We start from the raw sequence: 22845 nt of genomic DNA, 5'->3' as shown, positions 1-22845 counted from the left end.
TACACTCCAGCAGCAATGAGGTAGGTTTGCAAACGTTATGCCCATCTACAAGAAGGGCTGGAAGGAGGATCTGGCAAACTACAGGCCTCTCAGCCTGACCTTGGTGCTGAGGAAGGTTATGGAGCAGATTATCTTGTGTACCATCATGTGGCACATACAGGACAACCAGGTGATCATGGGACCTGCTGGAAAAGAAAGGCAGCTGATGCTTAACCACATCTTCTATGACAAGGTGACCCACTCAGTGGATGAGGGAAAGGCTGTGGATGTTGTCTCCCTAGTCATCAGTAAAGCCTTTGACACCATTTTCCACAGCGTTCTCCTGGAAAAGCTGGCTGCTTATGGCTTGGACAGGCATACTGTTCTCTGAGTAAAAAAATATCTGGATGGCTGGCTCCAAAGAGTGGCGGTGACTGGAGTTAAACCCCATTGATGGCCAGTCACAAGTGGTGTTCCCCAGGGCTCAGTGCTGGGGCCAGTCCTGTTTAATATTTTTATCAACGATCTGGGTGAGGTGTGCACCCTCAGTCAGTTTGCAGACAACACCAAGCTGGGTGGGAGTGTTGATCTGCTTGAGGGCAGGAGGCTCTGCAGAGGATCTGGACAGGCTGGACCGGTGGGCCGAGGCCGAGTGTGTGAGGTTCAACAAGAAGTGCCAGTTCCTGCACTTGGGTCACACCAACCCCACGCAGCGCTACAGGCTGGGGCAGAGCGGCTGGGAAGCTGCCCAGAGGAAAAGGACCTGGGGGTGCTGGTCGACAGCTGGCTGAACGTGAGCCAGCAGTGTGCCCAGGTGGCCAGGAAGGCCAACAGCCCCCTGGCTTGTGTCAGAAACCGTGTGGCCAGCAGGACCAGGGCAGTGACCATCCCCCTGCACTGGGCACTGGTGAGGCCGCCCCTCGAATGCCGTGTTCAGGTTTGGGCCCCTCACTGCAGGAGGGACATTGAGGGGCTGGAGCGTGTCCAGAGACGGGCAGCGAAGCTGGTGGAGGGGCTGGAGCACAAGGCTTATGAGGAGCAGCTGGGGGAACTGGCATTTTGCCTGGAGAAAAGGAGGCTGAGGGGAGAAGACCTTACTGCTCTCTACAGCTACCTGAAAGGAGGCTGTAGTGGGGTGGAGCCAGGTGTCGTTCTCCCAAGTAACAAGCAACAGGACAAGAGGAAGTGGCCTCAAGTTGTGCCAGGGGAAGTTTAGACTGGACATGAAACATTTCTTCACCAGAAGGGTTATTAAGCACTGGAACAGGCTGCCCAGGGAAGTCACTGGGTCACCATGCCTGGAGGTATTTAAAAGATGCACAGACACAGTGCTTAGGGACATGGTTCAGTGGTGGACTTGGCAGTGCTAGGTTAAATAGTTGGGCTTGATGATCTTAAATGTCTTTTCCAACCCAAACGATTCCGTGATTCTAAGAACCCCAGCCAAGCTGCGGGCACGTCAGGGGTGCTGCTGCTTTAGGCCCTCCCAAGCAGATAAAAGGTTTCACAGCCTCAGGCAGGGGCCCTGCAGGCCATTAATGCTTCTCCTGGCTCGGCGCTTGGCAGAATTGCCATTTTTAAGCTGTTGCTTTCCTCCCAACAGGCGTGGGGTGAGTTTTGCCGTTTGGTACCGACCATTTATGGCCAGGGTCTTGGTTGCGGGAGCTGAACGAGGGCAGTTCGTCTTTCAGCCGTGTGAAGTCCTTGGGTTTGGTCAGCTGCGTGCCAGGCGGGGGCCGGGACCCCGCGCTGCCCCGCCGCCCGCCGCAGGAGGAGGCGCGGCGCCCGGCCCGGCCGGCCCCCGGAGCCGCGGCGATGGCGGCGGGGCGCGAGCGGGCGGCAGCGCTCCTGCGGCAGCTGCAGCGGGCCGCGTGAGTGCGGGCGGGCGGGGGCGGCTGAGGAGGCCTCGGCGCGGGAACGGCAGGCGGCTTCCCCCCTGCGGCAGGCCCGGAGCCCGGCGGGGCCGCCCGTGGGGCCGCCGTTTATCTTCCCTTTATCGGCAGGTGCCGAGGCGGGGGCCGGGGCCGGGCGGCTGCCGCGTTTTACAAGTGAAAAGCAGCGATCGCGTCCTCGCTGGGGGTCTACCGGTGCCCCCTGCTCAGCGGTGGCCGCCAGGCTTACACACGGGCACCCCGCGGGCCAGCTGCCGGGACCTACCCGAGTTCTGCCGTCGGTGGGGCCCCCGCTGCCGGCCTTTCCCCCGGGTCCAGGGGAGCGGGCGGGTTCCGCGGCCAGGCCTCTCTGGGGTAGGGCACGATCAACGGGTGCACAGGGGAGACCTACAGCCAAGGACAGATGGCATTTTTCTGGTTTAGTTTTCCCCTTTAACCATGCTTTTTTTTTTTTTTTTTTTGCTTTCTTTTTTCCCCCGTACCTTTTAACTAGATGTCGGTGCCCGAGCCATTGCCACACTTACTCCCAAGGTAAGACTTAATTTGTGTCACCACAATAGTTCTGTAGGAGACCGTAGCCCAGTAGAGCTGTACTTACTGGTGTAACGTGGGCAGAGGGTGCAGGTAACGGGTAAGAAAGAGAACAGCATAACAGAGAAGGCGAGCTCTGACACTTCGCAACTGTACAATGATCGTGGCTGTTGTTGGAGAGCTTCACTGTTTCCACGTAAGCCAACACTAACGTATCCTGTCCCTCCCTCCCCTTACGGTGAGGCAAGTTGATCAGAAATTTGCTGTGTCTGCTGCTACTGTGGTCATCGCCGAGCCATCTCAACTTTAGATCTGCTTTTGAGGAGAAAAATATGTATCTGTTATGTTAGAAGAGAAACCGGAAGCTATATGGATAAAAAGGAGCTATTCACAGAGGTCTGCTTTGGCTTGGGCAATATAATCTCCCATAGGCTTTTTACACTGTCAGTCCTGAGAATGCAGTTCACTTAGGCCAGGGTTGTAGAGTAAGAGCAGGAGAGCTGTGCTGAGTGAACAAGTCACCCGGGAGGAATTTGTTTGCATTGACTGTAGGGAGGCTATTGGGAATAGCTGTGTGCTGGTCGGTTTCCAGATCCAATAAAAATTAGTATTTGGGGCCATGATTTCAGCAATATATAATTCTGAGTTGCTTGGTTTCACGTGCTTTGCTTAAGACAGTTTTTAAAGAATTACCATTACCATTTTACATACAGAAAAGCTATACATACATTCAGATATTTGTTTTGTCCAACACATAGAGCAAGACAATAGCACAGCAGAGAAATAGAATCTCATTCTACTTGTCTGCTTGATGACCTACTCAGTCAATTCAATCTAAGCCCTTTCTAAATAGAAGTCTTAGTTAAAACCCTCTCAAGTTTTAGGCAGCAATTGAGTCAATGATGTAGCAAGATGGTATCAGTTCAGTTAAGTCTCTAAATAGTGGGAATTGATTTAACAGTGACTGTAGCAGAAAAAAAATGTTCGTTGTGTTTCTTGGCAGCGTTCATGGAAATAATGTAGTTTCTGAACTCAGTAAAATTCTTTCTGAAAGTTAGTTGGCTCAAGAATATAATAGCAGGGCATCTATTATACTATCAGAAAGCAAGAGGGTAAATTGCTGGGGCATGTCCTTAGCCTGTCAGATTGCTGACTGAGAATACAGCAGACTCCAACACCAGGAGAGGTCAAACACGTACAGCCTAGCAAGAGATGGCAATGAAAGAGCTGATAGCAGCTGGCCTGGGCTTGAATGGAAAGTGCATAAAGGATTTTAATACATCTATCTGTTAATGTTGTGGGTCAGTGCTTCAGTGCACCCTAGAGCTCTGTAAGACTCATTATCATGGCTTCATTCATTGGATCTGAATCCAAATCACATATTTTCAATTAATATAGCAGACAGAAGGCATGACTTCAGCAGGAAGAGTAGAATGCTTCATCTGATCTTTTCTTGAAGAAGAATGAACTGTTTGGTTGATGCAGTTTGTTTCACTTTGTGGCAAAATCAGGATATGCATGAAATTGAGAGTTTTGTCGTAATTCACGTAAGAATGACATGGCAGAGAGGATATGACTGAAACACTATCCTTATTTAGTAGAAGAGAGAAGGTATTTATAAAGTTGATAATGACTCATTGATTCTTACTCAAACACTTTATTATTAGCAATGCATATTAGTTTCTTAGTTTTCAAGCAAGCAATTCAGTTTTTCCTGCAAGTTCAGCACTAGGCAGAAGTAAAAAGAAGTGTAAACACCTGTTAGTATTACTCTCACATACAAAAGTAGTTTTCTGTCTGGGTGTCTGGAGGCTGTCTCATGGATTCATCTTAAAAGTTGTTCTGAAGGTTGTGGTGTAGCCCCTACACATTTGTAACACCTCTCAACCTGTATGTAGCAGCCCATATGCTCAGCAGATACTCAGTTGTACTTAGTATGTGTTCTGTTCATTGCAGACTGCAAACAAGCTTCATGCAAACTTTCTGCTAACTTACTCGGTTTTTATAGGAAAGAATTCTTGAACAAAGGATTCATACTTGTTTTGCTGAATTGCAAATGGAGTACTTGGATCTTTAATCTCACAAACAACAAGCGATGAAATGGGCAACTGTTACCCAGCCAAGCCAAGATGACCTGTGCAAATGTATTGGTGATTTTAAAAGAAAAGGAATCTGTCAGCTCTAGTATTGAGGTACAGATTGAAGTCGCTTTTTATTTCCTAATTTTACTGTTTCATTTCCATTCCAGTCCCTGAACGGCCTATCCTGGGAGATACAGACTATGCATTTGAGGTAGATTTAATAATAAAATATATTTGATTTAAAAGTAGTAGTTTTGTGTACTTCCAAATATGGCAATTAACAAATATTTACATTAGTAAATATTTATATTTCACTTTGACAGCTTGAGACTAGATGCCATTTCTCCATTTTTCCTGAGAAAATACTTTAGGTGGTGGTGGTGGTTGTTTGTTTGGGGCTTTTGTTGGGTTTTTTGTTTGGTTTTTGTTGGTTTTCTTTTTGTAGATGGCCATTTCGAACATCCGATATGGACAAGGAGTTACTAAAGAGATTGGCATGGTAAGCTTCCATAGTTAAGCCTCTCACTGGTGAAAAGTTATTTTCCAAAGGGCTGCTGCTGCTATTGATCCATTTTATAAGGGAAAGCTTACATATGGTGTGTCTGAATCTCCACAGCTTTGTAGTGTGTAGTCATATATGCCAGTGTAAAGTGACTGGAAAACACTGTTGGGTAAAGAATAGAATCATGTTATGTCAGTGTTGCTGTGGTATAAGTGACTGCATCAAGTGCAGCTTAGTGGATAGTTAAATTGATCATTGATGAATTGCCAGGATTTCGCAACAGTATTTTTCTCTGACAAGGAATTTAATTGGAAAAATTTTGAATCTCAAGATCACTTTTTTCTCTTAAAAAGCTCAATAAAATGAATCAGACTTTCTATTATATTAGGTGAATATACATTTTGCACTGTTAAAAGTATAGAATTTTTGTTTCAGCAGTCTGAGTACATTGTTCCAGTTTGCCTTTATCATTGTTTTTTTCATTTATAATTTTTTACCTGTCTTGGCTTTTATGGCATTAACAGTTCTCTCTTTTATTTGCAAATTTATAAAGTAAATTAGTAGTCTGATAGTAAATTAAGTTAGGCAGAACATCTGTCTTCAAACAGCATTAGGGTTATTGAATTGCAAGTATGTATAGCTATTGTGACAATTTAGCAAAGGTTAGAATGTAGTATTATTTTTCTTTTTTGCCACCTTATTTTGATTTTTCATCAATAAATAAATATTCAATATTAATTTTTCAGGATTTTAATACATGCTTTGGTAGGCAGGCAGGGGAGACCTAATTTGTGGAAAAGCCTTTTTGTGTCACAGGAATTGTGTAGGAAAAAATATTTCAAAAAAAATACTTTACATTTTGCTGTAATCTTAAGTGGTTCCACATGGTTTTCATTTGTTCAACATCTTTATCATTAGTTTTCTTCTACCATAAGACTTCAGCTATGTAAGTTTGGCAGCTTTATACTTTATGCTGTTTTCAGCATCCTATATGTATGTGGTTAAGCCTCTTTTTCTGTAGCTGATACTGTTTCAAAAATTTTACAATAGCCATCTATTTTTAGGTTGGTTTTTTTATTATTATTAAATGGTTCCGTTGATTTAGATTAATATTTAAATAGTTGAGTGTATGATTTCATACCAGTTGGTTTTTTTTAAATTTCATTGTTATTTTAGGACCTGCAGAATCTTGGTGCTAGAAAAGTTTGTTTGATGACAGATAAAAACCTCTCCCAACTCCCTCCTGTAAACGCAGTATTGAATTCCTTGGCAAAATATGGTATAAACTTTCAGATGTATGATAATGTCCGGGTGGAGCCAACAGACCAAAGGTACTTCTTCTGACAGTGTGCTTCTCCAAGTAGTGCCTAGGCGTTTACAGCATGCTGTATGGCTGTTAAACACCTCCTTGTGACCTGTGCAATCATCTTAATAGTTAATTTGTCTGTGTGCTGTTTTTCTCCATACTAATTGGGAACCTGTTCTTATTTTCCAAGTTTCCTGGATGCCATTCAATTTGCTAAAAAGGGGGAGTTTGATGCCTATGTTGCTGTTGGAGGTGGGTCTGTAATGGACACCTGTAAAGCTGCTAACCTGTATGCATCCAGCCCTACATCAGACTTCTTGGATTATGTCAATGCTCCTATTGGGAAAGGGAAGCCTGTCACTGTGCCCCTCAAGCCACTTATTGCAGGTAAAGCAGGAAGTGTGTGTGTGTGGAGAGCGAGGGCTAGAAGGGGAGTCATTCTACGCTCTGTATGATACTTCTACTGAAATCAATTTACCACGACTGTTTCAACTTCCTTTGGGCTTACCTTTCTGGTTGTATTCAGCAGCAATTTTGCTGTTTACTTCAGTAGTAAAATCACAGGTTTTGTCATTAGTTTCTTGTTTAGCTGGGTTTGACTCCTTTTTACTGAGAAAAGAGATCAAAGTAGCTGTTTCTGTTTGACCTGTTGGCTTCAAATCAGGGATACCTTCAAGATTTCCTGGGTCCTGAAGTTTTGGTGGTGTTACTTTTGTGGTTTTGTTTATTCCTTTTGCAATATTATGTATTACTTACAATTTTTTGTTATTCCCATTCTTCCTTTTAAGTTCCTACAACAGCTGGAACTGGAAGCGAAACCACTGGTGTTGCCATTTTTGACTTCAAAGAACTAAAAGTAAAAACCGGTGAGGTTTGGTGTGGTGTTTTTTATGTCTGTTATTCAAGACTTGCTTTTCCAATGTCTCTGTTATTTCCCTGCCTTGAAAGAAGGGGATACTGCGTATCATTTCAGGTGTCATTTTGTTTGATTCAACTGCTGTGGGCAAATTTGAAGAGCTTAAAGGTTTCCTCCTTGAATTAAATTTATAGCATATTAACATAATGAAATGCCTATGTAATACACTGGATTATAGTTTGAAGTCAAAACAGGAAACTAAAAACTTTCAAGTCCTTAAATGGCAGAAAATGTTAATTGCAAAGGAAATTTCTACTTACATTCAGGGTCAACCAACTGTTCCTTATTTCCTCTGTATTTTTCTTTCTGCTTTTAAGACTTCTGTTTCTTTGCTGTGTAATTGCAACCAAATGTTCCTTTTCCTGACTTTTGAAACCTCAGGCCTAAGACACTGTGCAAGTGAGGGGCACGGTCTTCCTTTGGCCTTTTCATCCCAGGCAAATAAAGATTAAGGCTAAAATGTCATCTTGAGCTTCATAGTTGTTCTGTGGTTTTACTTCTAAACATGTGGATTTTATATGCCAAACAGTCTACAGTACTTGGGACACAAATGGGCATGCTAAGGAGTTCTGACCATAGCTCAGAGTTTTCTAGTCTGTACGTAGTCAGTCAGTCTGTGCCTGTCTCTCTCAAAGCTATGTCTGTGCTCCCTTAACCAAAATACAAAGGCACAGTTATTACAGATGCTGAAGACAGCAATTAGCAATAGCAATTGATTGTAGACACAAACCAGTCTTGCCCTCTGATTGTTCACAGATGATACAAATCTAATAATACTGTTGCAGATGCCATTCAGCACAGACAGTTTGCAAGTATAGGCTGCTCAGGGAGGGTTACAAATGAAGAGAGAACATTGTCTGGTATAATTCACTTCAGGCAAAAGTCTCAAATCATACAACTCTCAGACTTTATCATCAGTAAGACTTACGTTCACAGATACTTCTTACTCTCCCTTCTCTCTCTTTGCTTTTATCTTCATAGTTTCAAATCATTTCCCCTCATTATTGTTATGTTTTGAACATTACACTTGTCCTATTTTGTTGCAAAAACTCTTTAACTCGTTTTCCTCACATATTGCAGGTATTGCTTCAAGAGCCATTAAGCCAACACTGGGCATCATTGATCCTTTACACACACTGTCTATGCCTGAGCGAATAGTTGCCAACAGTGGCTTTGATGTCCTTTGGTGAGTTTTCTGTGTGGGCTGCTACTTGAATTTATTAAATTTTGTATTTTTTACTGTGTTGATTGTAGAAAAAATATATTTTAGGAGCAGAAAAGGATAATGTTTTTTCTGCCTTTCCTGGTCTTGTTAAGGTGGTTTCTGTTACACTTTCCTTTTACTTAATTGCACTACCACCCCTCAGAATATATGGAAACAAATCGCTCATTTGCAGAAATTTTAAAGTTTTTGCAGAGCACTGGAGAAACAGTTTGCTTCCAGGTTGGTTGTCAGGGAAGAGAGTCCAGATGTCCTTTTTTAAGAGGTCATGTAGATGATTAATGACAATTGTGACAGCATTAGCATGTCTCACAGACATGGCAGAGAATAGATTTCTGTTTCAGAGAACAAGGATTTTCTAATAAAAGCAATGATGTGTCAACAAGAATTTGTGAAGGCTTATGGGGTGCTGGCAGGTCTTAGCCCAGTTATGACCATCTTTGGAACCTCTCTCATAATTTGTTTTCCACTTGGCCCAGAATTTTCTCATCTTAAACCTACAGCTTTTAACTGCACAAAATGCATGGAAGTTTCTATTCCGACAGCCAAAGCTTATTTTGCTTCTAGGTGCTGTGTATATTAAAGTAATAGATGTATAATGAAACTGTGTGATTTCTCAAGCTTGGTGAAGTATCCTGAACTGCGGTGTCTGTAATGGAATAGAGGCATTTGTCTATAAGTGAAAATGGTTTGTCTGTAGTTTGTACTCTGAATGTAGCAATGTAGGCAGTGCCCCTTCTTTATGTGGTCAGATTCACAAGTATCTGGGAGGTGAGACTGTTGGCAGTTCCACTTAGCTTAAATATCATACTCCTGATTTTTAAAGGTCAATACCTCTAGAAGAAAGGTAGCTTACAATGTTTCCAGTGCTGAAGCTACTTACGGTTCCTGTACTACAGAAAGGAAATGGACTCATTGCAGATGTACAGTGCTCTTCTGTCAAAAGCATTGCACACCGAGATGCCAGTTCATCCAACGTAACTTTAAGTGTGGTGTGAGCTGATAGATTGTGACTATTTGGATTGCCTTCTGTATGTTTGTTCAGGAATGAAGTGCTCTGGAGGTGCCCATCCAGCATTCTGCCAGTTGTCTACAAGATTGTATTTCTATTTGCAGCAATTGTTAAAACACCAGAAGTACATAAAAAGAACCTGCATTCAGAGGACAGCAGGGCAGTAAAATGGAGCTCTCCCACTTAAATTATTTGGATTTTAATCTTTCTTTTAGCCATGCTCTGGAATCATACACAGCTCTTCCTTACAACATGCGCAGTCCCTGCCCTTCAAATCCAATCAACCGACCAGCTTACCAAGGCAGCAACCCCATCAGTGATGTCTGGGCTCTTCATGCTCTGCGCATTGTGGCTAAATATTTGAAAAGGTAATACCTTTAACAGCCACCTGCCTTGCAGTATGTTCAGTCTTCAGTGCCCAAAAAGGGATGCTTAGAAGAACTTGAATTTTAAGCTAAGCAAGTGACTACATTAAACCTTCATTTTCGACCCTTCTTTAGGATTTATATAATTAAAGCAAAATTTTTTCAAATAAAACTGAAAGTAAAACTAGGGTTACTAGGTTGTCTTGAGGAGGTAGGTTTTTAATACTTCTGTGAATATTATATAAGTCTTCAGTTAAAGGTACTTCAAGCTGCTCAGTTAATATGGGAGTAGCATTCACATATTTTTTTCAAGAACCCCCTTTCTATGACACAGTATAAGGGGAATATGTAACAAAATTGACAAAATACTGTGGGTATAATTTCTGTGACCTTCAGTGTAAGTTAAGATCCTTACACATCCATCAAGAGGGTAACCACATGCACTTACGAATGTGCAAAAGTATGCATTTACTGAAAACTAGTTCATATTTAGAAGACCTTCGATTTAGATTAAGTTTTGACTTAACTAGGAGTTAGTTTTGATCCCTGCCAATAAAGTTGTAGCCTGTGTATAGCTGTTGTATACCATGTTCACTTCTAGTAAAAATCAGTGTGGGGTTTTTTTGTAAAAAAAATCGTTATAGTACCTAGCTAGTCAAAGTAGTTGTTTATTGTTCCTGTGGAATCTATTCATGGGACTTGTTCTCTGTGTTGTCAATACTACACAAGCAGTCTGATGCATAGAAAGGCAAGGAACCCTGTTCTCTTCCTGCACAGGTGGTGGGGTCCAGACCACCACCTAACAAGATGGTGAGAAAGCTTGAGTGATCTTGGAGCCATACATAGGATTGCCAAAGTTCCTAAGCAGAATTGTTCAAACCACCACTGAGGTGAATACAGCTAAATTCACTCTTTGTACTCAGTTTTTTGAAAATTGAAAGGAAACTTGCCCTTCACTGGACCAGTTTGATCTACTTACCGATCCAGAAGCAGGATTGTTCTCTGATTGAAGTGTGACTTGATCCTATTCCCAGCATTTTTATCTCAGCTTATCATAGAGGTTTTGGTTATATTTGTCCATAAAGAAGCCCTCTCTCCCTTCTCTATCCTGAATTACCAATGTTTGTGAATTCACTGGTACCATTTTCTCCGTGGTGCACAGAGCCATCAGAAATCCCGAAGACCATGAAGCAAGAGCCAAGATGCACCTAGCAAGTGCTTTTGCTGGTATTGGCTTTGGCAATGCTGGTGTTCATCTCTGGTGAGTACAGAAACTTATTAACTCAATCTGAGGTCAGCTTCTAGATACTGTTTGTTTCAGATTGTCAAAGATGTCTCTGCCTTTGTTGCTGCATATATAGTAAGACATCGTAGCCTGGCCTGTGATGCAGGGGGAGCCATATGTTGTGAGAAATTGATGGACTCTTGGCATTTATGTGTATGAGGATTGTGTGTTGTGACTTGTGATACTCAAATCCAAACATGTAAAAATTACAAAACATGGTTGTCTTTACCTTCCTTGATAGTAAAAATCAGTCAGGAAAAAAATACCCCAATAACAATGGCATTTAAAACGTTGGATTTCTTGCCAGCTGTTGTGCAGTGAGACAGCAGTAAGGTAATCTTCTGCCATTCCTGAAGTGATGCAGTGATCTGTAAGTTTGTCTGTGGGGTAGGCGTTCAGCAGGCTGAAATAAGCTGTGATTAATATTGCAAGGTAATATGGTTTCATGTGGGTGAAAATCTCAGAGAAGCAAAGCCTAAGCCTGAATTACGTGGAGAAGTTCTTAGCAGCCATTCTTTTCAGAGACATTCCTTTTCCTTTGTTTGAGAAAATCCACTCTTTAATTATACATTAAAATTAATGTTTATTTTTCTCAAGATGTGTGATCAGGTTGGGATGCAGATTAGGTGCAGAGGGATGAGGACTGTCTGTACCTAATGTCCGTATCATACCTGTACCTAAATACCTTCTGAGTATCTGTATCTAAGAGTACAGTATACAGTAAGCATACAGAAGACTGACCACACAAGGGACTGAACACAAATTTTCCAAATACCGGGATTGCTGCCCTAACCACTTTCTCTCTACGTTCTGTTCCAGCCATGGAATGTCTTACCCTATTTCTGGTTTGGTGAAAACCTATAAACCAAAGGATTATAATGTGGATCACTCCTTAGTGGTAAAATTTGGTTTATCTTTGTTTTGTATTATGCATTTCAGTTCTCTGTTATTTCACATTAATGAGTATTGAAGTTGAAGTACCTGTCCTGTTGATGTGATTTTATTCTTTTTTTCTTCTTTTTTTCCCCAGCCACATGGCCTTTCTGTGGTGCTGACATCCCCAGCAGTGTTTGCTTTCACGGCACAGATACATCCTGAGCGGCACTTGGAAGCTGCAGAGATACTAGGTAGAAATCTCTATGGATACAACTTACTCATACAAATGGAATTCTTTCCAAATTGTCTTTGGGAGGAAAAAAAGAAGTGTGCACAAGCAATCGTAGTTGGTTGTTGCAAGGGTTTTAAGTTTAAAAGAACAAGATTCTGGAGTCTGAGTTACACATAATGCAAACTTAGGTAGAATAATGCTAAATTTTGATATTGGATGACATGGTTAGAGAAGCAAGCTGGAGAAGCCGCATTCTTGGCTAGAAAACTGGACAGCTGAAATTAGCTGTAGGTCTGTTATGAATCAGGAGAAAGTAGCTGTGATTGGCATCTCTCTTGGTGCTGTATGGAAAGTAGTTATTTTAGATACCATAAAACAAACAAGTACTCAGGTGCGTCTGCTAGCTAAAAGGAAGCATTTTGCCTAACAAATTCCCTGCTGTGGCAATGAATTAGGATAGAGTGATGTTCTGAATCACTCCTGCTCTTTTTCTGTGACACACAGCTGTGGGTTTTGGTCTTTCTAATGTAGGCCTAAGCTTGTTTGTAGATGTTGGAATTTCTCAGTGGCTGATGTCAAGGGAAAGCACGGAGCAGCTATTCTGTGGATACATCTGTGATGGCTGGGAAGTGGGTTAAGGAACAAAGTGGCCTTTTTTGCTGCTTAGTAGAATGGAAGTAAATGCTCAAGCTGACAGCTCATTTAAAGGTTACCTTTTCATACAGTGCTTTATCTGTGCAACCCATCACTGGAAGGTATCCTAGAGAAAGGTTACCTCTTCACTGCACCCCCAGCATGACTGTGTAATAAACTAGCTTTCAGTCATGTAAACTTGGAGCTGTTAGCAATCTAGCTGTGACAGCATGGCTCTGCAGTGGTCTAATTTATTTATATCTAAGGGCAGGTTTTTTCTCTGCTCTAGACTGTTGTAGCTAAACTGCTGCTAATACCCATGCTCGCTAATGAGCAATCACAGTCACATGCACAGCAGTGTAGAGAGTAGACAGAAAGTGGTTAGGGCAACTCCCTTGGTATTTGGAAGATCTGTGTTCAGTCCCTTGTATGGTCAGCCTTCTGTATCCAAGTCAAAGCAATCCAGTCACATGTGTGTCTTCCTTGTGTAAGTAATTGAAAGCATTGTGGGTTTCAAGAAGGCATGGGACTGTTATATAAACAATTAAAATATCACAATGTTTTAAAGACAATGTAAAATAACATGGTCAGAACTACACTGGGGGAAAATTCCGTTTATTTTATAAATGTTGGCTATGAGGTTGTTCAGCCTTCCTCTGAAGTATGCAGTCCTGCCTGTGGTCAGAAGCAGAACACAAACCTAGTTAGAATCATATACTAAGCAATAAAATGTCTGTGTTCCTACAGCAATAACCTGCAACTCAAAGTAGACTTAAAAAAATGTTTCTGGATAAATGGCCAACACAGCATATCAGAATTTGAACTCTGGCTCCTTGATTTTAAAACAAGTGGTTGAAAAGCAGTTCCTTTAGGTTTTGTGGTATGAACTGCTGCCATACACTCTGTCTTTAAAAGTTCAGGTAATTTTCTCAGTAGAAATTTTAGCTACATTATTGTCTGCCTTGTTGTAAAGGGACTCTGCTGAAAACATGTCACATGGAATTGAATTTTTTAATTCCCATCTGGGGTGTTTACTTCTGATTCCAATCCAGAATCCAACTGACTACAGTAGCTAATTCAAATCTGTCATGTTGCCAAATGCAATGACTAAGAAGGTATTCTGTGACGTGAAGCAGATTACTAAATAGTTCTGTTGTGTGTATGTACAGCCGTGAATTTGGGTACAGCCAGAAAAATCTTAATACCTCCCTGGGTAGATTCTTAAACAGTTGAAATAGGTATGCATGTAGGCAGAAATTTTCTAAGTACAATAAAAGACTGATGGACTGATGTATACTAGGTTGAGCCAGAAGAAAGTACTGGAACTACAGCAATATTTTAAAACTGTCCTTAGCATTTCACTGTCCTTTTTTTCCCCTCCTCCCTTTCCCTTCTACTTTACTATCTGAAGATACTGGATTTATGTTACACCTCTGCAGCAAAACTTGGGATAAACTCAGACTGCGTGGCATAGTCCCAGTAGCGTAAGACTTTGTACAAGACTTTGTCATACCTTATTTATCAATTTCTCCCAGACATTATCTACTAACAGGACTGCCAGTCTTACTACCCAAGTATCTGAACTCCTCAAATTATTTTCTCTGTCTCCTGTTCACTTAAGCCTCTCTGAATGTTACACTGAACTGCATGAGGATCACAGAAAATATTTTTCCTGTAGCTATGTTGTGCTCTTACTCATTTCTCAGTATGGCACTTGGACCTAGCATAGTTCTGGTGTAACATCATTGAAGTTACATGGAAAACAGCTTACTTTGAAAAGAGATGATAAGGAGGAACCTGTGTCTTCTATCTGGACATGTTTTTATTGTTACTTCTAAGTAAGTCCTGACCATTCACTGAAGCAGGGGAAATATTGGTAATCTTTCATTTTATAATGATGCTTTCATTACTGTTCAGTAGATGTTTCAAAGATACCAGTTCCTCCACAAGTCAGAACATATTCAAATAGAATTAAGTTTAGGATTTATTTATCCCCTTGAACACTGCCCTGCCATCTCCTGTCGTTCTCAGCCTGTGTGCTCTAGTAGTCTCTTTCAATGTGTAATTGAACAGAATAGTCAGTGGTTTCCATGTCCTCTAGATGTCAGCAAACTCAAGGCCTTAAAATAAAGTTAGCATTTGGCTCACTGTCCATAAAAATAAATACCATTGGTGTTCACGCATTAGGTTCTTTCCTCCCAGCAGTTAGTCAGACTGAAAAGTGCTTCTCCCTGTAAGCACAGGGGGAAAGGAAGTTAATTTCATGTGGCAGTTAGTCTTTCTGGCAGCAGTTACCTGCTTCTCCTGATCTTGTTTTACTTCACCTTTTACAGACTATTCCAACTGTAAAATGAAGACTGATTCCTCTTTTTACTTCATGTTGCTTTTAGGGCAGTGACTGTTATGTATGGTTATGTATTCAGCTGATATTATGATTAAATTAAGTCCAGAACAGGCTTCCTCTGCTCTCTCCACCCTACAGTCAAGGCATTATGTCTTATTTTAGGAGCTGACATCCGCACTGCCAGAATCAAAGATGCGGGGTTTATTTTGGCAGACACACTCCGGAAATTCCTATTTGATCTGAATGTTGATGATGGCTTAGCTGCAATTGGTTATTCTAAAGCAGACATCCCTGCATTAGTCAAAGGCACTCTGCCTCAGGTAAGATAGAAAGCAAACCAGGGGTTTTTGTCAAATAAAATAGAACAGATTTTTGAAAAAAGAGAAGTGTTTCTTTTCAAGCAAGTATTTTTTCTAGCCCTACATGAAAACAATTAAAATGGATAAAATTATGGCTATTCAACTGTATTTTGTTTCTCTGCACGGTTTAGGTTTTTCTTTTCAGTGAGATGGAGTGTATGCTGCAGTCTGTTCTTCACATGGATTCAAAAAGAATGGCTAGGTGTTTGGGTTTGGGTTTTTTAAATGTCACATTTTTAAAAAAGAGGATGTTTCTCACAGGCCTTTGATCTTTGTTGAAGACACTGACTGCTTTTTCATAACTGTCTCTGTTAATTCTATATGCAGAATGGATTATAGGTGAAGCCGTAGTGCCAAGTGCTATCTGGTAGGAATGATTGAGCTCACTTTGCATTAAACTTTTCCATATTGAGAAGCTGCACTTTTCTTCCCAGATGGCTTTTTTGTTCCATTGACTCCCATCAGAATTTGAAATAAGGTCCCCTGGGATGATACAGATTAAACTTATAATACTCTTTATTGTTTCAGTGCTCACAAAGACACTGCAAAAAGCAACACACCACTCTAAAAGCAAAATCCAGTGTCTTCCTTCTAAAAAGACAGTTTGATTCATATGCTGTGGACTGCTCTGACTCCTTAGTATTTATTTCCACTGAGTAGCAAGGGAAATATACTACGGAGAAAATGAAAATTTTGTAGGCTGAAAGGTTATTTGCTTTTTACAACAGTACCTCTTACCATGTCTAGCTTTCCTCATTCATAAATCTCAGAGCAACTTACAACAGAAAGTAAATATTAATATTGCTGTTTTATACCTGAGAAGATGACACAAAGGCACAACTTTAGGATCACTCACAACAGAGCAGTGGCGAAGCCAGAAATAAAACAAAGATCTCTGAGTGCCCATCAAATAGGTTATGGATGTAAATTGTAACAGGGCACTTTGGAGGGTTGTGTTAGTAAATATGTTCCTTTAAAACAATTGGGTTTGGGCCATCACAAACACAACATATCATTGAAGGCATGTTTTGCATAGTTGCCGGATGGGGAAGGTTCTTCACCCAAAGATACCGAGGCGGGGTTTTGTTTTTTAGTTTAGCTCAAATTGACTTTTAATTTGTTTAGTGTTGTCTCATAGCATTGATGATTAATTGCATTGTGTAAAATGAGGTGACCTAATATTTTCTCAAACCTTATTTTTGTATGTGAGATGTAACATGATGAAAATGTATTAGTCTTCCTTAATAGTCCATTATTAGCCACAGAGGTAGTCCATACAGTTTAATCTTTGGTATATTTTTTCTTTTCGTCTTGCAGTAGGCTTTCTTTGGAATACAGCACTGACCCATTCATGTTGGCAACGCAGTGTGGTGCAGTGGTGATAGCACTAATAAGCATGTAGAGTGTATCCACACTGTGAAGTCCAGGCTGCAGGAAAACAAAACTAATCTACTCTAACTGACAGGATGTGGGGTAGGAACTCCATTAGGACAAACATCTATGCTTGAATTTAAAACAGAATTTTATTCGCCTTTCTAAATGAGTGTACTGAAATTGATCCTATTTACAGACAGTAGTGAGTCTAGCAAAGAAAATGCTGTTCCAGGGTCTAAGGTGGCTGGGCCTGTGATGATGTTTGAGGGGAGATAGGGAGGACTGAAAATAAGAGATAGCGGAAGGGCTGTTCTCTAGCCCAGCCACCCCCTGCAGACATCCCAGAGATGGCTACAATGAGGCTGAACCACTGATGAGCCCATTGCTGCTCATTTTTGGCAGAAGACGAGAATGCACTGAGTCAGACTGAGGGAGCCAGGGCTTTGCTGTCTGGGCACCAGCAAATATCAGCAGGCTTGTGCAGAGGGAGTGCTGGTGCCTCTGTCAAGGCATACAGGAGGAGCATCCAGGTGCAGCCTTCTGTCAATACAGCTGGGAAATGCTACAGTCTGTCAGGGTGATCATCTGTCAGTCTGTGTGACTTTACAGGTGACTCTGTCTACTTCTGTGCACAGGGCTGCAAAAGTCTAATTTGGTCCAGAGCGGCCTGATATAAGCCTGATGAATTTGTTGAGTACTTGAGCACTGAGTTGTTATGTTTGCATTTTGTGAATCTGAAAAAAACAACATATTTTTGCTGTAGTACTGTTTGAATTTTCCATTTGGTTTCAAAACTGCATAGAAAAATCTTAGCCTTTTCTTTAGCTGGATCTGTGTGCGTAGCAGCGCTGGTCAGGGATGGGGAAGGAGGTGTCATTGGGTTGCTACTGCTGCACCAGCAAAGTTTCTCATGTAGGTAAAGTTATGCACACTAAGCAGCACTTTTCAGACTCATCACAAGCCATGCTACCCATGCTGATCATGATTATGAACTGTGACTATCTCACAGCTGACTTCCTCACCCTGACTTCCTCAACCTGCTAGACCAATATTTCACGTGTTAAGTTCACAGTGTGGTGGCCTCTCTTGCTGTGTAACCACATCCAGCCCATCCACAAATCGCAGCCCCTTGGGCTGAGAGGGAAGTGGAGTGGCTGCAGCATTGCACTGCAGTGTTGTGCTGGGCAGCAGTGTGTGCTCTGCTCAGGAGGGCATCTGAGCTGAGCCTCCCACAGAGGCAGGGGGCTGGAGGAGCCCCTTCCCCAGCACCTCACTCAGTGTGTGAGGCAAGGCCGCTAACAACTGACATCTGCTGGGAAAAAGGTGGTGGGGGAAATTTAGAGCTTTTACTGGGACAGCTTCTTCCACAAAGGAGATGTTGAAACAGGTTGTAGCCACGTTCATCTAAATATGTGTTCCTGTTGTAGGCCTCACCTCTGTCTTTGCAGGTGTTTGTAACTTTCTCTAATCTTTCAATAAATGTTTAAGTCATTGATTGTTGAAAGTGTAAAAGTACTAATCATAACCAGTATGAATGAGTACATTAACTTTAGGCCCTTTCAGCTGAGTTTTTCTGCAGTAACTGAATACCTACACTAATACAGCTCCTCATCCTCAGTAACACGGGGCATTTCTGAATTGCCATCCCTGCCTTTGTGGTTATTTTGTCAAACAGAGCAGTGAAGCATATACCCAAGTTTTGTTTCAGCCAGTGGAACTTCAGCACACAAAAATTCTGTTGAATCACCATCAAAATGAAGACCAACCACAACTAAGTTGTATTCCGATTCCAGTGTGTTTGTAAGCAGTTTCACTACCATACCTTGCTGTGTTTCTTTTTTGGAGTTTGAGTTGCAAGCACTGCTTATTATCTCCATCTACAGCAGTTCCTGGACTTTGAGAGATGTTGGATTTTGAAAATCTCAGTCCCTAAAAACTGAACTAGTTCCAATGCTGGCAAATGGGTTTTAAAATGGACTGTATTCCCAGGATAATATCCTCCAGTGTACTGACATCTGTGACTGACAAGACCCGTGTTTGAAGTATTTGACTTTGCAACTGAACTACGTTCTAATTTTGCTTCTCTGTGTTTAATTATAGGCAATTTAAACTAATGTATTCTTGAAAGTACTGTACAGTTGATGATGCTTCAAACCTTAATTACTCCATTACTTATTTGCAAAACCTTGTTATTCTTTGTGAAGGATGTTAGTACAAAGGCACATAGTTCAGCTACTGTTTGATTAATTATATTGACAACCTTCTGTAATCCTTTTTTTTTTTTTTTTTTTTTTTTTTTTAAATGTTGCAGGAGAGAGTGACTAAACTATCACCACGGCCCCAAACAGAAGAAGACTTATCTGCCCTCTTTGAGGCTTCCATGAAGCTTTATTAGCTCAAACATTTTGTTCTGAAAAGTGTGCTCTATTCTGACACAAAGGTAATTTCTTATAGATACAGGGCTGAATTTGTTTAGAGAATGAAAGAACTTGGGTACCTTTGACTTCTGTTCCATTGTACACTGCCAAAAGGTCAAGTAATTAATCTTCAACTAAATAGTGCTTTGAAATGAAGGCTTGACTGTGGATTTTTCTTGCTTGGTAGTCAGCAGTATTAAATTGCTTAAAAGTTTCAGGAGATTTCTTGCTTTAGTGAAAGCTTTCTTGTGCTTTAGAGGTGGTCAAAGGTGGAAAAATGTTTTAAAGGATATTCCAAACCATTTTTCAAATTATGATTTTTATTTAAATTGTCCATGATTTTGTTTTAAAAAGTTATGTTATTTAAAAAATAATTGAGGTAATTTTTAATTAGGGAGGGGGAGTCCCCTGGAGACAATGACACCTTAATGTATTCTGTTCCACTTTATCATCTTTTTACCATATAGCTTTGCTAAGAAGGCAGTTGAACTGGGGTACTTTTTTGTTGTTAGGTTAAGAAAAAACCTACACACTTCATACATGTTTGGAAAAGGCTTTCTGAAAGTTTGATTTGGGTTAAAATTTTGACATTTATCATCCAAGACTTATCTTTCCTCTTTAAGACCTATATGAAGCATTCATAGGAAGAGCAAAACCAGAGTAAAGCATGGTCACATGCTCAATGGAACCACGTAACAGCAAGACATCATGCATCATGGTCATTTTGTCTCTGTAGAGGCAACGGCTCCCTTTTCCTGCTGCATTCTGCTGGAAGGAAGCTGCCATCAGCTGTGTCTTGCTTCTCTGTGAAGCAATCGCTTCTGCTGAGCTCCTGCAGGTGCTGTCACTCAGAATGCAGCCACCAGCTTAAGGAAGTGGCAGTGTGCTGTGGTTCAGTATTAAAAAGTGGTGCTGTAGCATATGGCTGCACAGTGCCCCACTGGGAGCTCTGGTTAAATGTGGGAATGAGTGTGCATGTTCAGAGCAGTTAACCAGCTCGTTAACTCAGTTGACAAAGGGAAGTGGGAAAGGGAGAAATGAAACGAAAATTTTAATACTATTTTTCTTTTTTTAAAAAGTGGTCATGGTTGTGTGTACAGCTCATTTAAATCATGTTGGACCCTTTCAGCATCTGATTCCTGCAGCTACCTCAGCACAGTCAAATGTGAGAACCACCCCATAACCTCTGGTGTGCTTATTTCTTTCTGCTTGGGAGGGAGCATTTTTCAATCACCCTGCTGAAGTAGAAGGCTCAAACTTACACCTTTGTGTTCTTGTGTTTGTCTAATAAAGCTAGTGCTGTCCTAGAATCTGAGGACAGATGTGTACTGGATATTGACACTGGATCTGGTTTAATGCCCTTAAAATAGGTGGATGGGTAGTGGTTGAAGACTGGAGATTTTGTTTTTAACCACAGAATGCGTTTAGTGGCCGTAGGAACTGCACTGTCAGTATGCCTCAGCCTGTGCTAGGATACACTTTTGATTTCTACGTCCTTCTAAATTTTCTCTGCTGAAGAAGAACCTCTGTTACAAAGGCTGATGTAATAGCAAGGAGTGAGGGATTCACTTTGTTGTATTGTGCAAAGGTGCCATGTTCGGAAAAAAACTTTTGTCAAACCCTTTTGTATAATCTTTTGGCCTGTTTCATCTTTCCACTCCTGTCTTTTTCCAGACTGTGGTTGCAGTACAGAGTCCTGAAGAGAGAATCTTTTTTCCAGGAGCCTAATTCATGGCAGCCATGCTGTCTGGGGAGAATATGCTTTCTGGGGAACTCAACAGCATGTGGGTTTCACCACTGCAGCAGAGCACTTTGTTGAGCTAGTTAGAAAGGTAGGGTATTTCCTTCCAGCATACCTTTTATTTGCCATTTATGGCAGTTATTAGAGCCTGCATTTTCGACTGACAGAACCTTGCACTTAACTTCCTATACCAGGTAACCCGAGTGCTTGCTAGATTTTAAATTAAGCCTCACACCTCCCTCTGATACAGTAGGGTTTATCTGTATTTTATAGATGAGACAAAGGGTTTGATATAATACCTAACCCAGCATAAGCAGATGGTGCTGTAAGAAGGGCCGTTTCTGTTTTCCACACCCTTTTGGCAGCATCAGGATCTTTGACTGGCTTAAACTGGTTATGAAATCTCACTCACAGACGTCAGCTACACAAGTGTTCTCCCACCACCAATTATTAGTTACTAGTGGAAATTTTCTGAGGAAAAATCAAGGGAGCTCAAGTCGCCCCACAGTGCTGTCTTTCAAATGGTGATGGTGTGACAGGGAGTCACACCCTGGCTCCTGTGCAATGGTAGTTTTATTCACGACTGAAGAGTTACTGGGGTTTTTCATGTATTATCTTACTAAATTCCTCTGTACTGAGACAACCTAGTTGATCAAATATATCTGTATCTCTGAACATGCCTATTTTGTGCACATGAGCCTGGCATTTGTATGGGGAGATAGGGTGATGCTAATTGTGAGTGCCCACATGGGTGAAGTCTGGGTGGCTTGTTTTTGTGGCTCCTATTACTGCTTTGTTACTCAAGCCCTCTGTGATGGATCTGTTATTACCTTTAGATGATACTGAAATGCAAATAACAAATAATATTGTACTTGCTATAAACACAAGCTTGTTTGAAAGTGTTTGAGAACAGTATTTAACTCTGTCATGCTAACTTCAATCCTATAGAGTAACTGTGAACCAAAACCTTTCAGAGAAATTAGGCTTTCACTAGCTTCACGGACCGTAATGATTTCTCCTGCAAAGTCATTTGCCTGGTGAGCTTGGTGCTGTGCAGACAAAACCATTGTGTCATGGATGACAACAGAGAGCAATGGCAGAGATGTTTCAGAAATAAAAGCATCCAAACTGCTGCACAGTACTTCTGTGAACATTTAAGACTGTTTCTGCACACCTCACTGTGTAATCAGTACGTAGCTGTAAGCATTATTACATATCTCATGACACTATCAATACTATCAATGTTGCAATTGTTAGCAGTGGGGCTTGTTTGAGTCTTCCTTGTGAAGTCAGAGACTTACTTTCTGCCTTAAACAGCTGTAACTATAAAAGGATTTGTCAGTTTTGTCAGAAGAACAAGTGCCCAGTTTATCTAGACCATGGTTTTTGAATAGGTTTTAAGTACGCATAAATGACAGCTATTCAGTCATGACAAAAGAACGGTTTGAAGAGGCTTTAGGGACTTCTATTAGAGTAAGAGTTACCACATTCATGACTCTTGCTGTGGACATTGACCTGCTACTTCTCTCCCCTAGTCCTGTATTCTCTGAGTTCTGTGGCAGCAAACACAAACCGAACCCTGGCCCATCTGGTTACCCACTCAATCCATCTGCAGTAATAAGGTTAGCTTTGGGGAGCAACTATGAACAAGTGCATATCTAGTGCTGGTGAAAATAGTTTACCGGCAGGTATAGTTTTACCTGGAGTACAAAATGGAGAGCCCACTCCCCTCACAAGGTAATGAGAGCTTGCAGGGTTGCTGCTTGGCATCAGTAGAA

General features: G+C 41.4%; 1 protein-coding gene across 3 annotated transcripts; it reads left to right on the top strand.

Annotated features, from left to right (window-relative positions):
* The first annotated feature begins 1467 nt into the window (after positions 1–1467).
* Positions 1468–21746, top strand: ADHFE1 (alcohol dehydrogenase iron containing 1). Of its 3 annotated transcripts, none has more exons than XM_055705491.1 (14): positions 1468–1589; positions 2365–2402; positions 4651–4694; positions 4929–4982; positions 6162–6316; positions 6482–6678; positions 7080–7157; positions 8288–8393; positions 9657–9809; positions 10969–11067; positions 11911–11989; positions 12122–12218; positions 15339–15496; positions 19221–21746. In XM_055705491.1, the coding sequence occupies exons 4-14, from the start codon at positions 4929–4931 to the stop codon at positions 19302–19304; spliced, it is 1260 nt and encodes a 419-aa protein (XP_055561466.1). In that variant the 5' UTR covers positions 1468–1589; positions 2365–2402; positions 4651–4694; the 3' UTR covers positions 19305–21746. The 3 variants fall into 3 exon arrangements, with proteins under 3 accessions (XP_055561466.1, XP_055561467.1, XP_055561465.1); XM_055705490.1 differs by lacking the exon at positions 1468–1589 and adding an exon at positions 1702–1850; XM_055705492.1 differs by lacking the exons at positions 1468–1589; positions 15339–15496 and adding an exon at positions 1701–1850.
* The last annotated feature ends 1099 nt before the right edge of the window (positions 21747–22845 follow it).

The sequence above is a fragment of the Falco cherrug genome, chromosome 3 (assembly GCF_023634085.1).
Source record: "Falco cherrug isolate bFalChe1 chromosome 3, bFalChe1.pri, whole genome shotgun sequence".
Classification (NCBI taxonomy): domain Eukaryota; kingdom Metazoa; phylum Chordata; class Aves; order Falconiformes; family Falconidae; genus Falco; species Falco cherrug.
This window is presented reverse-complemented; position numbering and strand designations above follow the sequence as displayed.